The sequence below is a fragment of the Melanotaenia boesemani genome, chromosome 6 (genome assembly GCF_017639745.1).
Source record: "Melanotaenia boesemani isolate fMelBoe1 chromosome 6, fMelBoe1.pri, whole genome shotgun sequence".
NCBI lineage: Eukaryota > Metazoa > Chordata > Actinopteri > Atheriniformes > Melanotaeniidae > Melanotaenia > Melanotaenia boesemani.
This window is the reverse complement of record NC_055687.1, coordinates 9,457,402-9,470,161: the sequence shown is the minus strand read 5'-3', so window position 1 is coordinate 9,470,161 and position 12,760 is coordinate 9,457,402. Positions and strand designations below refer to the sequence as shown.

At 38.0% G+C, this 12,760-nt stretch overlaps 1 protein-coding gene across 4 annotated transcripts in view; it reads left to right on the top strand.

Annotated features, from left to right (window-relative positions):
* The window catches only part of sema6e (sema domain, transmembrane domain (TM), and cytoplasmic domain, (semaphorin) 6E), a 156,382-nt gene that overhangs the window by 128,747 nt on the left and 14,875 nt on the right, over positions 1–12,760 (top strand). For 2 of the 4 annotated variants that reach the window (XM_041988103.1, XM_041988105.1), the window contains 3 exons: positions 5,093–5,151; positions 5,493–5,543; positions 9,889–10,044. In XM_041988103.1, the coding sequence (XP_041844037.1) occupies positions 5,093–5,151; positions 5,493–5,543; positions 9,889–10,044 (266 nt within the window). The remainder of the gene's footprint in view (positions 1–5,092; positions 5,152–5,492; positions 5,544–9,888; positions 10,045–12,760) is intronic. The other 2 variants (XM_041988106.1, XM_041988107.1) reach the window with 2 other exon arrangements.

The following is a 12,760-nucleotide window of genomic DNA, read 5'->3' as shown; positions in this document are numbered from 1 at the left end:
GGTGTATTAATATATTACTATATGAGACAAAACCACCTCAGGCAAATGTTTCGCTGTTTGTGAAATGGAGGAATTTTGTCTTTTATATTCTTTTTTTTATTATTTTGCTTTTAGAATCAACCTCAGGATCATAAAAAAAATGAAGGAAACACAAGTGTTAAGAAATAGTACTTGTCCTTTTAAAAGCACCCTGTTTTCAAATTATTTTCATTTTAATTATATATTTATTTATTGATTGATTGATTGTCCTCATAGGAAGGTTTTCATTTCTTTGTACATAGCCTGGCAAGCTAAGATAGTATTGCGCCCAGAAGGTGATACAACTACTCAGCTGTGTTTTGGATGTGAAATACAGCAGAAGCTGTCATTTTTGAGCGGCAGCATTGTTAAAAAAATTTATGAAACTTTTCTGAAGCATTTCCCCGTAAACATTGAGCTACTCGTTGAAAATGCTCTGCCATTTAAAATTAGATTCAGAGTGATTGTTGGGAAAGTAATGTGATCCACAGTTTGGGTTTGACTGTGGCTGTCACTGGATGTTTTTCACAAGCAGCATAAGATGTGCTCCTGTTGGGGGAGAGGAAGTGCCGATGTGACTCCCCGTTGGCGAGGCCCCCAAAGGCCCTCGCTAAGGTTTGATTTATGTGTTGCGTTCAGTGTACAGGACAGAGCTGCAGCAGAACGCTGTGGACCAGAACCAGAGAGAGATCGGCCAAAAAGATCCCGTCCAAACTCAGCCACAGTATCCGTCTCCTGCCAGAGAGAAAAAGAGATCAGAAAAGAAATAGCAGGAGAAAAAAAGGGAAAAAGACAGTGGGGAAGAAGGAAGGATGTAAAGAAACGTAAATTTAAAAGAAAAAGCAGACAGAGGGTTAATGAAAGTAAATAAAAAGGAGCAAGAAGAGATGATTTGTCAGTGTGAGTCAAAAGTGTAGAAAATCTATTTTTCATCTATTTTTTAAATAATTTATTTAAAGAAAACAGTCTGCTGCTGACATCAGATTTTAGACCAACGTTAACAGTAATCTTTTATACCAGTGAAAAGTGAGAAGCTGCAGTAAAAGAGAGAGAGAGGGTGATAAAGGGACAGTGATGGGATGGAAGTTTGATATGAAGTAACTAAAAAGTCCTTCACCTCCTGGGAAGACCTCCTCTTTCTCTCATCACTCTTTTCATGAACTATCAGTCTCTCTTTTCTTCCCCAGGAGTCCTTTCTCGTCCAGAGGTGGCATAAATTTTAATGACTGATTTGTGGCGTGTTCAAAGTATTGAAGGAGGAGAGCAGAGCGGATTTACAGCCTTTTTCTGTCTTTGTCTCTTGCGTTGAAAGATTGCATTGTGTGGCCGGACAGCTGGGTTTCATTCCATTTCTGGGCTTTTAGTTTTTGTCATTCATAATGCATTTGACAAAATTGCTGTCTCCTAACCAAAGAGAGACAGGAGAGACGGGTCAGCTAAATGGAGGAGGTGGAAACACCTTTAAAGATGAGGCTACTTCATATATTTTTCGTATAAGTTAATAAGTCTCATGAGAGCGGCTTAGTTTTGTCTTTGACTATTTCCTGACATCCATTCCCTTTCAAAGACACCCAACAGTTACCCTGCATACACAAATGTGTTTTTATTTGTTGAAAAGTCTTAAAATCTGTGTATAATACTTGATATATATCCTTCCTTTGCCCCTAAATTGGATTAGGTGAATATGGATGGATGTTTTTTCTTGTTCTGTTGAGTATTTATTTTTTCAGTTTTCCCTATAAATGTTACCAATTGATTGCGCAAAAAAAAAACAAAAAAACTGCTTGAAGTGCTGACTTAAATTATGTTCGTACATTAAATTATATTTTATGTTGTTAGGATGTTTGCACATTATTAAATTATTTTTATGGATCCATATGTGTAGGTTTGAATGTTTTTTTTTTTGTTTGTTTTTTTGTTTGCTGATACTCACGTTACATGAATGCATCGATGTGGCCTGTTATATAAGACTGCATTCATTAAAATGAAAGGCCAGCCACCCAACAATGTATTTTCTCTGATCTGCTGAATCAAATCAATACAGTGTAACTGAGTGCAACCTTTTTCTATTATCAGTTAGAACACAAATAATGATCTCACAGGAAAACTACTACACCAGGTGGAAAGGCTGTGTTTATATGGGTTCGTTTTGTCATGCTAGAGCAATGCTATTAACACTGAGATAATAGCATCAACGCTCTGGCTGTTATGTAGCATATAACAGAGCCAGTTAGAGAACATGAACTGAGACTGAAAAGGTGTGTGGGTGAAAGCAGGAAGAAGATTCTTTTTTTGGAACAGAATACAATGAAATAACTTTGCCCGAGTTCAGCCTTTTATTCCTGTGAGAGAACACCAGAGAGGCTAAAGTATGGTAAAGAATGCTGATAATTCTGGTGATTTTCTTTCCCAAATGTAAAGTTAGCCGTCAATTCTGTTCATTAAAATAAATCTGTTTGCAGATTTTAAATACACGGCATCCATTTTAAACTCCTCATTTCTTCATTACAATGTTCTTCGCTGTGCAAGATAGGAGTTGTCAGTGTTACCAGTCTGCTGAATCAGGATCTCTGAGCTACAAATGTGTACGTTGTGCACAGATGATAAGAAAAGTCCAGTCATTATTTAAATGATTTTATGCTTATAACTCAGTTTAGGTCACAACTTTGAGACTTTAAAATTTGAGAGAATGTAACTAGCCAGACCCACCCCCTCCCTCTCTGCTGTGTTTCAGCTCTGCCTCTGAATCTCGTCCATGCAGAGGGGGCCAGAACCATGGTGACCGTAAAAGTGTCTGATTGACACCAATTAGACTCTTCCTGGTTTTTACTGGATGTTTTCAGTCAGGCAAACTGCATTTGGAGCTGCAGGAAAGTACCTGCAACCTGCTTTTTGTCACACACCTGCCTGCTGTAGGACTTTCAGGATGTAGTGATGTTTTTTGTTTGTTGTTTTTTAAAAGCAAAAAAGGTATAGAAGTCATTCATTTCTACTTAAATTGGAAGTGATGTGGTTTAGCAGGTGTCTATCTTAAATTAACATATGAAACTCTTTACAGGCCCAGATTAAATGGTGTCATTTTTTTATCCCCAATATCCCTGAATGTTTTTAGGTCGCATACTATTTAACAAGAACCTCATGTTTGAAGACAGTGGCTCTAGTTGTGGGCCAGTGTTGTCTTCTTTTTTTTTTTTTGTTGTTAAAGCCATCTAAAGTTTTTTGATAAAAAATCGGAGGGGATTGATTCTTCTGGAGTTTGCTCTCCGCTTTCTGATCCATAATCTACACAAGAGCAAGCTACAGCCTGGGTTTATTTATTTTTACTTAACCTGTTACCGCCAGACATCCTCCCTCCTCAGGGAAGACAGGTACTTACTATAAGAGATTCATTGTAGTCAGTGTGTTAACATGAGAGTAGAATTTGGTCCACCAGGTGTGTTTATGTTAGCTTGAAAGATTCCTCATATCTAAACCTGATTGCTGAGTTGCTCTGCAGTGAAGAAATTAAGATGGTTCATTCTTTTAGATTTTTTTTTCTATTGCTTCCCTTCATCAGTGCTGTTGTCATTATTTGGAGTTCATTTTTTTCTTCATAAAACTTAGAAACTGCTTCTCTCCCATGCTGAAAAGTGTGTTTTAGTGAAGTGTTATGTGTCTGTGTAGGATTAATAATTATAGTTGGATGCTGTAGGTCTGTTTGCATAAAATGTGTGAGATTTATTTTTGTGATCAGGTTATATAACCTGCTAATTGCTTTGTTAGAGAGTGGGTGTGCATGCTTGCTTGAACAAAGTGGATATTGGATCATTACTCTTGAGCTTGTGCGTTATATGAGGCTGTGTCTGTGTTATTTGGTTCTTTGCAACGTGTGGGAGGATAGTTGGCATCATTGCAAAGCTGGGCTCGGCTGGAGGGGCTTCCATTCCACCATGCATCAACTCAATCGCATTACTAAACAGTCGAACGGATTTGTTTGGATGAGCCGTTCATTTCTGATTGACTTGAAGGTGAAGGGTGATGCATCTATATGAGGGAGAACAGCGTATGATTCATAGGCGCGTTCTAATCAGAGAAGCAGAAAATCAGTGATTGTTAAGATCACGGTTCAAAAGGTGAATTAGGAGTATCTGAATTTAATGCTCACAACTAAAGAAAAAAGGTGGAGTTTCAAAAGTGAAAACATTTTTTTAAGAAGTTATCGACATGATTAAGGTTTTAGGCTAAAAGGATGTGCATAGATGTTGTAGGAAAACAGAAATGTACAAATAAACATTTTTACTTTTAGAAGTTCTAAACAGTTTTATCAAGATCTTGTCTTCTTTTGAGTCTTTGCATCTTCTCCTTTCAATTACTGTCAGTCACGGGAAACAAAATACTCCTATTTCCTGTATGTTTACCCACAGAAAACTGCCAATATGATTTAGTAGCATATATCATAAACCATTAGCAGCAGGAGGTTCAGGAGCAGAAAACACCTCTATGAATATATGTCTTGCAGATGATGGGTTTTTGTGTCAGTCGTTCTGAATCTATACACTTTCTTCAAAACTATTTTTCACTGAGATTCCACAATCATGCACCGAAGCTTTCATTACAGAACAAGCAAACTGTAGGTACCACTTTCACCAGCGCTAGCCTTGATACACTAAAATGCAGTTCAGCTACAAAAAGTGCTGTGTACAGATATAGTGAATATAGGAAATGACTAACTGGGATACAAGCAAAGAGTAACAGAAGTAAATTACAACTTCTCATCACAAACTAACTCCTGGAATCTGCTGAAGGCTACAAAACTGATGGTACAAAACCTTGTAGGAAGAGCAAAGGTTGAATTTTCCCTTCAGATCTGGCCACCGCTCTGTCCTGACAACAGAGACACTCTGACCTTGACCAGACACAAAATAAATTAAATTCTGAAATTACCTCCACATTGCCAACAATCCTGATGACCAAAGCCAATTTTGGAAAGAGGTGCTTTGTTAGAAATGGACTTTCAGTGACATGGATTGATGCAAATTTTACTGACAGGCATCTTTGTTACTGTGTGTGTGTGTCTGTGTGTCTTTGTCTTCAGAGGCGGGTTTGAGCAAGACGTGGAGAACGGCTACCATCAGTATCCTGACACCTGTCACGGTGAGACGGAAACCCTTTATTTATTCTCAGTGTTATCAGATCTTCATAGCAGCAGGTGAAATTGATTGTGGTTAAATAAAATTAGAAAGGAGAACTGGAGGATGTATTTATTATGGCTAAAGAAGCAGTTCGGTTGTTTTTGAAGAAGCTTGGAAAATAGTTTCTTCACACAAGCTCACAGTTCCTGCTGGAAAAGCTGTTTAAGTGAAATGATGTAGGATGGTGTTTTTGGCTCTGCTGTGTCTGAGATGTAAACAGAACCACTAAGATGACTACACTGGTCTTATCAGAACTCCGTAGCCCACAAACTACACTGATGTTGTCTTGTTTCTCTTTTCCAGACATCTTGGCAACCACTCGCAGGCAAAACACAGCGCTAGACTCAGCGTATGGTCAGTGGACATTTCTTTGTAATTTCATTTACCTGCTTCTCCTGATTTAGCTGCTTTCCGCTGAGCACAAAACCCTGATCCCTTAATTGTTCCCACAAAAGTTATTGGTTTGATTTTTATTGTTTTTCTTGTTTGTTTGGTTTTGTTTTTTTTTGTTTTTTTTTACATATTTAGTTTGAATTTAAAATCTTGGTTCAGATTGCAAGTTTTCACCATCATATATATTGGTAATTCAACCTGTTCTAATCCCAGGTAGTCACATAATGCTGTTTTGTCAAGACTTTATGGAAAACAGAAGGTTGATGTTAAGCATTGCTGCCCTGACAAACCTAGATGCCAACAATATGTTGGCTTAAGTCAAGTTAGAGCATTTATCGACAAACAACTTCACTTTTTTCCCTCGTGGTCACTGTTTATTTCCAGTGCCAGTCACTGTTAGGTTGGGTTTAGGCATCACAAGTACTTGGTTTGCTTTGGAAAGTTTCATATTTCAAAACCATCACTTTACAGTGATATTAGTCACACTGGATCATAATGATGAATGAACCTGTTCAGTATGTTTACCTGATGAGTTAAAGGCTTCCCTGACAAAGCAGCAGTATGTGATGAAGTGTGACGCCGATGAAGTTAGAACTGGATCTATGTTTCTGCCACAAGAAATGAGACAAGTATTGAAGATGTTAGATATGTCTGTGAAGTTTCTCTTTAAGATCATGGCAACTAATGTATGTTGAGTCAAGTGGACAGGACTGGGTTTAGGTTCTTGAAAATGCTTCACTCTCAGCTCCATAGTGAACGTAATTGTTCATATACCCGCTTGTGTAATATTCTTGTTACCAGAGGGTTTCTTTAGGGAACTCATTACTCAAAACCCAGACCAGATAGTTGCTGAATATCTGTTCATTTTAAGGTCATAGCAGAAAAAAAATAACAGCAGCAGCATTGAAGATGTATATAATTCTCCTAAACCAAGCACAGAGTGCCTTGTCTTAGAAACTTTCCATCAATTTTATCCTTGCAGATCTGCTTACCTTTCAAGTCAAAATGGGCCCTACGTTGCCCCAAGTGGTTACTCGTATATCACAGCTTTCAAATGTGTAACATTAATTTCTAAGGATGTAAAAAATGATGCTTCATACAAATGAAAAACATGTAAGGCAGCCACGATAATCATGCATATACACAATTAAAAACAAGTACATTTTGTTCACGTTCAACAACAGTCATAGACTTTTACAGGTTTCGAAAGTGAACTCTCACACTAAGTCCATCAGAACTTGAGTAGCTCCTCTGGATATAAGTGAAATGTCATAAAGAAACTCAACCCAGTCCAGCTGGCTTAACTCAACCTACATAAGGAGTTAAACAAATTCAAAGTTTATATATCCCGGCTCTTTGATATACGGCTGGGCGATATATCAAGTATACTCGATGTATCCCGAGATGTTTTACATAGGATATTAAAATGGCTATATCACAAACATCGACCATAAACTATCACAGCAGTTTTAGCATGGAGATATGTATTGTGTATTGGGATAAGGCAAAAAAAATATCGGGATATCAGTTATAGGCCATATCGGCCAGCCCGATTTTGATAGTAAAACTTATCAGAATCTAAGTCACTGAAAATATGTGCTCACTAGCTGCCTGCTTAACAGATTTCTGTTATAAAAGAAATCATCAAAATGAGTCAAACAGGTCATATTATTACAAAGGGAAAAAAACTGCACTTCTTTAAATATCTGTGCACACCATATTGAACTGCCACCTATTCACTAATTGTGAAGGGTTCAGATTTATTCTGTTATACGCTTGTAAGTAACTTTTCAGTTAACAATGCTGGAGATTACAGAATCTTTTACTGATCCAGCTAAATGGCTGGAGCCTCTTCTCCCTCTTAGTCAGTTTGACAGTTTAAACATTGAAACCATTGTGTGGAGCATCGCTTCTCTGATGGACCAGGAGCTCTGCTGGCCAAGCTGCCTAATGCCTTGTATCAAGAAAGATCATCATCCCTGTCACGTCCCATTACTTCCCTTGTCAGCCACACCGAGCAGCTCCTGGCAGAGCTGGAATAGACATAAAAATGCCGTTATGTTGGCAATCTTTCAGATAAGATTGAGGGGGTGTGGTTGGATTGTCTAACAATGCAACATTCTGATTTGCTTTTATCGACACAACTGAAGCAGTGGCCTCAACTTCTTAAGGCACTCTGAAGACTTGTTTAAAGTCAGGCTCATTTGTTATCACACAAATTGCAACAGAGAAGAGCTAATAGCTGCAGACGATCCAAGACAGTGATCAATGTTGGCACTGAGCCCATCGTGTCAGAAGATGTCATCCATTATGGCTAAGCAGAAGCATTTAAATGTCTCTGTCTTATTCTCTCAACAGAGACCACTTTGTCAGAGGCTTTGCCCTAAAGCTCCACAGCCCCTCAGTAGTCTGTAGCCTCCCTGCTGAAGGAATTGCCACTCAGCTGGTAGCAAGACTTGATGAGCAACCCTACTGTGTAATCCTACAGGGTTCTCACCATCCTGATGCTTCACAACACTGTTTGAAATTCTCTACATGCAGTCAGATTGCTGATTCACACCACAATGCTTTTAAGTCCATTCACTGAAGATCAATTATCAGCTTTCCTTGACAATAAAACACCCCATATGTCGAATAAAGCTGCTGTCACAGGCAACTCTGTTTCCTGTTCAAAAACACACCACAGACGACAGGGTTCATTTTCTTTTCTTCCACGTTTCTGTCACCCACACAATTGCAACAAGCATCAGCCTTTCTATTTTCTTAATAATATGATCCTGCTTGCACTTTCAAAAAACATCATCTGAAATGATGATGAAGCTGTGGAGCTGTTGTCTGGCATGCCAGGCCCAAACACCAAGCACCCTATGGTGTACAGTTTTAATTTGCCCGGCACAGATGGGGAAGTGACAGGACACCTCATTCAGAGTCAACACTGTCAACTCGCTCACAGTGAGCAAGAGAACAAGCACTTTTCCTCCAGCCTGTGTGAGCTCTGCAGAATGCTAACGTTATGGCTGGCTTATTAGCACATGAGCACAAGCCAATAGCAGCATGCTGCTCACTATAGTTTAAGGACAACAGAGAGCTCATTGGGCAATTAAGATGTGGAGTGTGTCATCAAGATAAATATGTTTGATAATCCAAGGCCTGCGGCAGCTAATGCCCAGTGTGTTTCTTAGCGTACGTTTTTTGTGGTTCGACAATATGGTTATGTTTGCTCGAAGGTGGCCAGGTTTGCTGTGAAACAGCATGGGTGAGGTGGTGGAAAAAGAACTGTGCTGGAAAAACACATTACCTAACCAGCCGCCAGTATCTCTGTCCACTTGTCTGTAAAAACAGTCCCCAGAGCAGATGATGAAGAGTTTTATTGTGGTCATAGTTATAAGCCATTTATAAAAAAAAGAGCAGGATGGGGAAATAAACCAGAGAAGTGGGGTTAAAACATTACCGAGTGGGTTTAAAACAAACACTAAAATCAGAGATTAAAAGCCACGTTTTTTGTGTGTTTTTTGTTTTGTTTTTTAAGCTTGATTCAATTAAAATTTTGGGGGATTTTTTAAGTCTTGGATGAAAATATCAAAATGATCCCAGTGTTTCAGAGAAGTTAAAGGCGGGTTAAACAGCAAGTAAGAAACAGTCATTGTGTGTGTAGAAGTAAACCATTAAATTAAACACACAACATTATGCACATTTTTATTTTATAGTTTTATTATGAGGGCTCACAATGGGAGGATTGTGTGCATAAGTGCACAAAAACGCACAGTTTGACTGTCCATTGCTGCAGCTCCGCTTATAACTTTTTGTATATATGCTTCATTTTTGCTACTGTCTTGTGAAGGCCCCTTTCCTGTAATGTCCAATGATTGGTTAGCTGATGTGTAAGAGCTCATCATGCTTGACACTGGCTGGCATCATGTATATGTTTTTCTTGGTGTTATAAAAAAAGTGAAGTCTGGACTGTAAACAATGCAGTGCAGGCAGTTAAACCACAGTGTCTTATATGGTCTAGAATAACACGCTAGTTTGGGCATTGTGTAACCCTATAGAATTTTTATGTGTACAAAAAAGCTATAAAAACAGAGATTCATGGAGAAAAAGTATCACATGGCCTTTTTAACCTTTGCTCTGAGTACTTATCCTGTTTCATATCATTACAGGGTCTAAATGTTAACAGCTGAAGGTTTTCTGGACTCATCCACATTTCTGTGCAGTTGATTCTCCAGGCTGATTCACATTTCACTAATCACTCACTCTGTTGCCCTCCCCTCCTCCTCCTCCTCCTCCCCCTTCGCTACAACCGCAGGGAAGACCACACCCACAAGCGCCAGCACAACCTATCATGGGGCGGCATTCCCAAAGGAGGCAGGTGACTCTGAAAGAGGTACAGGTCCTGATCGCCCTCCCCCTGTGGGTGAACAGGGGTCACCTGACTCAGAGCCAATCAGTGTGGAGATGGAGGGTAAGGGGGAGGGACACGTGTCCCCACTGAACTGTGACCTGCCGGGGATTGCACTGCTGGGCCCTGATTGCCTCACTGTACACTGCTAACCAGACTAACCACGCAAAAATAACGCAAAATAGCCTTTTACTCTGGTGCAACAGTTTCCTGCTACCTGTCAGTTAATTATCCAACGTGTGTTTCCTTAGTCCTCCTGTTGGAGGCTGACCATTCAAGACCCCTTGATGGTATGTGTGCTAATAAGCAGAAATGTTTTTCCAGGGTGAACTGCTTTCATTAGCTAACTAACACTTAACTCTCAATCTGAATGAATGGCTGAACACATTGCTAATTAATTTTTATCACACATATAATTCATTAGCCCCACGAAGCAATGCTTAATTTCCTTGGCTGCTTCATTTGAAGCCCATTTGGTGAGACGGAGGACAGCAATGTACACATTCAGAGACAAACAGAAATCTAATGCAGTGCTGTATATGAGTCAGATGATTTAAAAAAAAAAAAAATCAGAGAATGATGTTGCCGCCACCTTTAGCTCAACTGCACATCTTAATCTGCTGAATTCAGCAGCTATGAGTTAAGCACATTATGTAAACAGAATCTGCACTGGCTTTAATTAACTCCTCAAATCAAGTAAGAGTCTAAACACGAGTGCTCCCACATGCCCTTTCCTCATCTTTTATTAAGCTCATCAGCACACAAATGTTTCTTCACTGTTATTACAAACTGAATGCAACATCTATATCTCCCTCAGAGAACTTATATTTAAACTTTTAATTTTAGTTTTCAGGGAAAACAGGCAAATTTCTCTGAGCAACTAAAACATCGTCATCGTCAGGTGTAACTGCCATCCCTCTACGACCCTCCTTTTTTCATGTTTCTTTGGATTTCTAAGAAAGGAAATAATCACCCCAGCTTTCACTGCCCTGTTTTAAGAAACAAAATACCTACTACAGGCATTAAAATTATAGTTTGTAGCATTTCTTGTTGTTATATATAAAAAAAAAAGGAATTGGCGTTATTTGTCACAAAAAGAGACAAAAGCACAGCATCAAAATTAGATAACAGAGTAGTTAGATCATTGTAATCATCTGATCCGATGCACATGCATGCGCTTATAAAATGTTATACTTGGAAAACGATGGTCTACACTTTCCAGTACATCATCAGATTTCTATTGGAACACGTATGTAAGCTTCAAACTTCATGTTTTTTTTCTGAAACATGGTAGTGACCGTTGTCATAGCAATAGCTACTAATATGGGAACTAATAAGTCTGCAAAATAGACTACATCTGAATGTTTTACTTCGTTTATACTCTCACTTCCCATTGCTGCACAGCGTCGTGTTTTTCTTTTTTGTTCTGCTCATGTTGCGACTGCATCACTTCTGTCATTTTATCAGAAAATGTTAAAAAGATTGAAGCAGCGCAGTTTTTTGCACATGTGCAGATGTAGAAAAAAGTAAAAAAATAATAAATCTGATATCCAGGTCGACATCTGCAAAGTCGTCTAAATAATGGAGAGAAATCTAGGTGTGTTAATTTGATTAGTCATAATTATATAACTGACATTATCTAATAACATATTTTGCTGTCCACATGATCACTTCAATTATGTGGTAACTCCAGAAATCAGATAATTATCATATTTTTTTATGGTCATGTAAATGGGCTAACGGCCAAAAATTATTTTCTTATTTCTATTTGCTATGACAACACTTTAACTAAGGTTATAAATATTAAATAACCAATGTTCAAGTTTCTAAAATATCTGTAGTATAGCACACAAAACTAATTTCACGACAAATTGCTGAAAAGAGCTTTTCTTCATCATTAGCTTATTTAGCACCAGTTATTTTTTTTTCAGTTTTGGTCTATTAAAAAATCTAAATAATGAGAAATAGAAAGTAGAATTTAAAAAATTAAACTTAAAATCAAGTATTAGATTATTTTATCAGACAAAAAAAATCCTCAAATATCAGAGAAATCATCATTTTTTGATTTTAGAATCATTTGAGCTTTAAAAATGATAGTTTTCAAATTATAGTGACTCACAGAAGTTTTATTACTCCTGAAATCAAACCCCTAATTTCTCTCTAAATCATGGGCAATCCCTTCTTGGTCTGAGCTGTCAAATACTGTGTTTGTGTCCAGCACCATGGAGTGCTTGTCAGACCTTTTCACAGAGAAGGCTGGTGTAAATGTGGGGAAAAGTTACTGGACTTTGAAACCTGATTTAAGACCAGATCATGACCAGTATTTTCCCTTTTTCCCTTTTTTTTTGGTTCTGTTTCCCTTGTTATTTGGTTTAGTTCAGGTATTTTAAAAAAAAAAAGAATAAGTTCAGGAAGGATAATATTCAGGTTAGATTGAGGTAGCAAGTCTAGTTGGTTAGGTTTAGGAAACAAATGTCTTGGTTAGGTTTAGGGAAGTATATTTACCCTTTAATCCACTGCTTTCGATAAAGCTGCATCTCATTACGTATTAAACCAGCTGTTAAAAGCTTCATTCTGCATTGATTTGTCATAAAAAAAAAACATTTTTTCAAAGCAGTGGTTGTCAACAGCTGCCTCAATGATTGACACATCAAATAAAAATCCAAAGAATTCTTAAATACTTAATCACATCTTGATATTTATTGGCTTGAAGATTAATATAAGACAGTTGAGAAACATTATAAACATCTGAGGTTTATGTGACAGGAAATGAAACAAG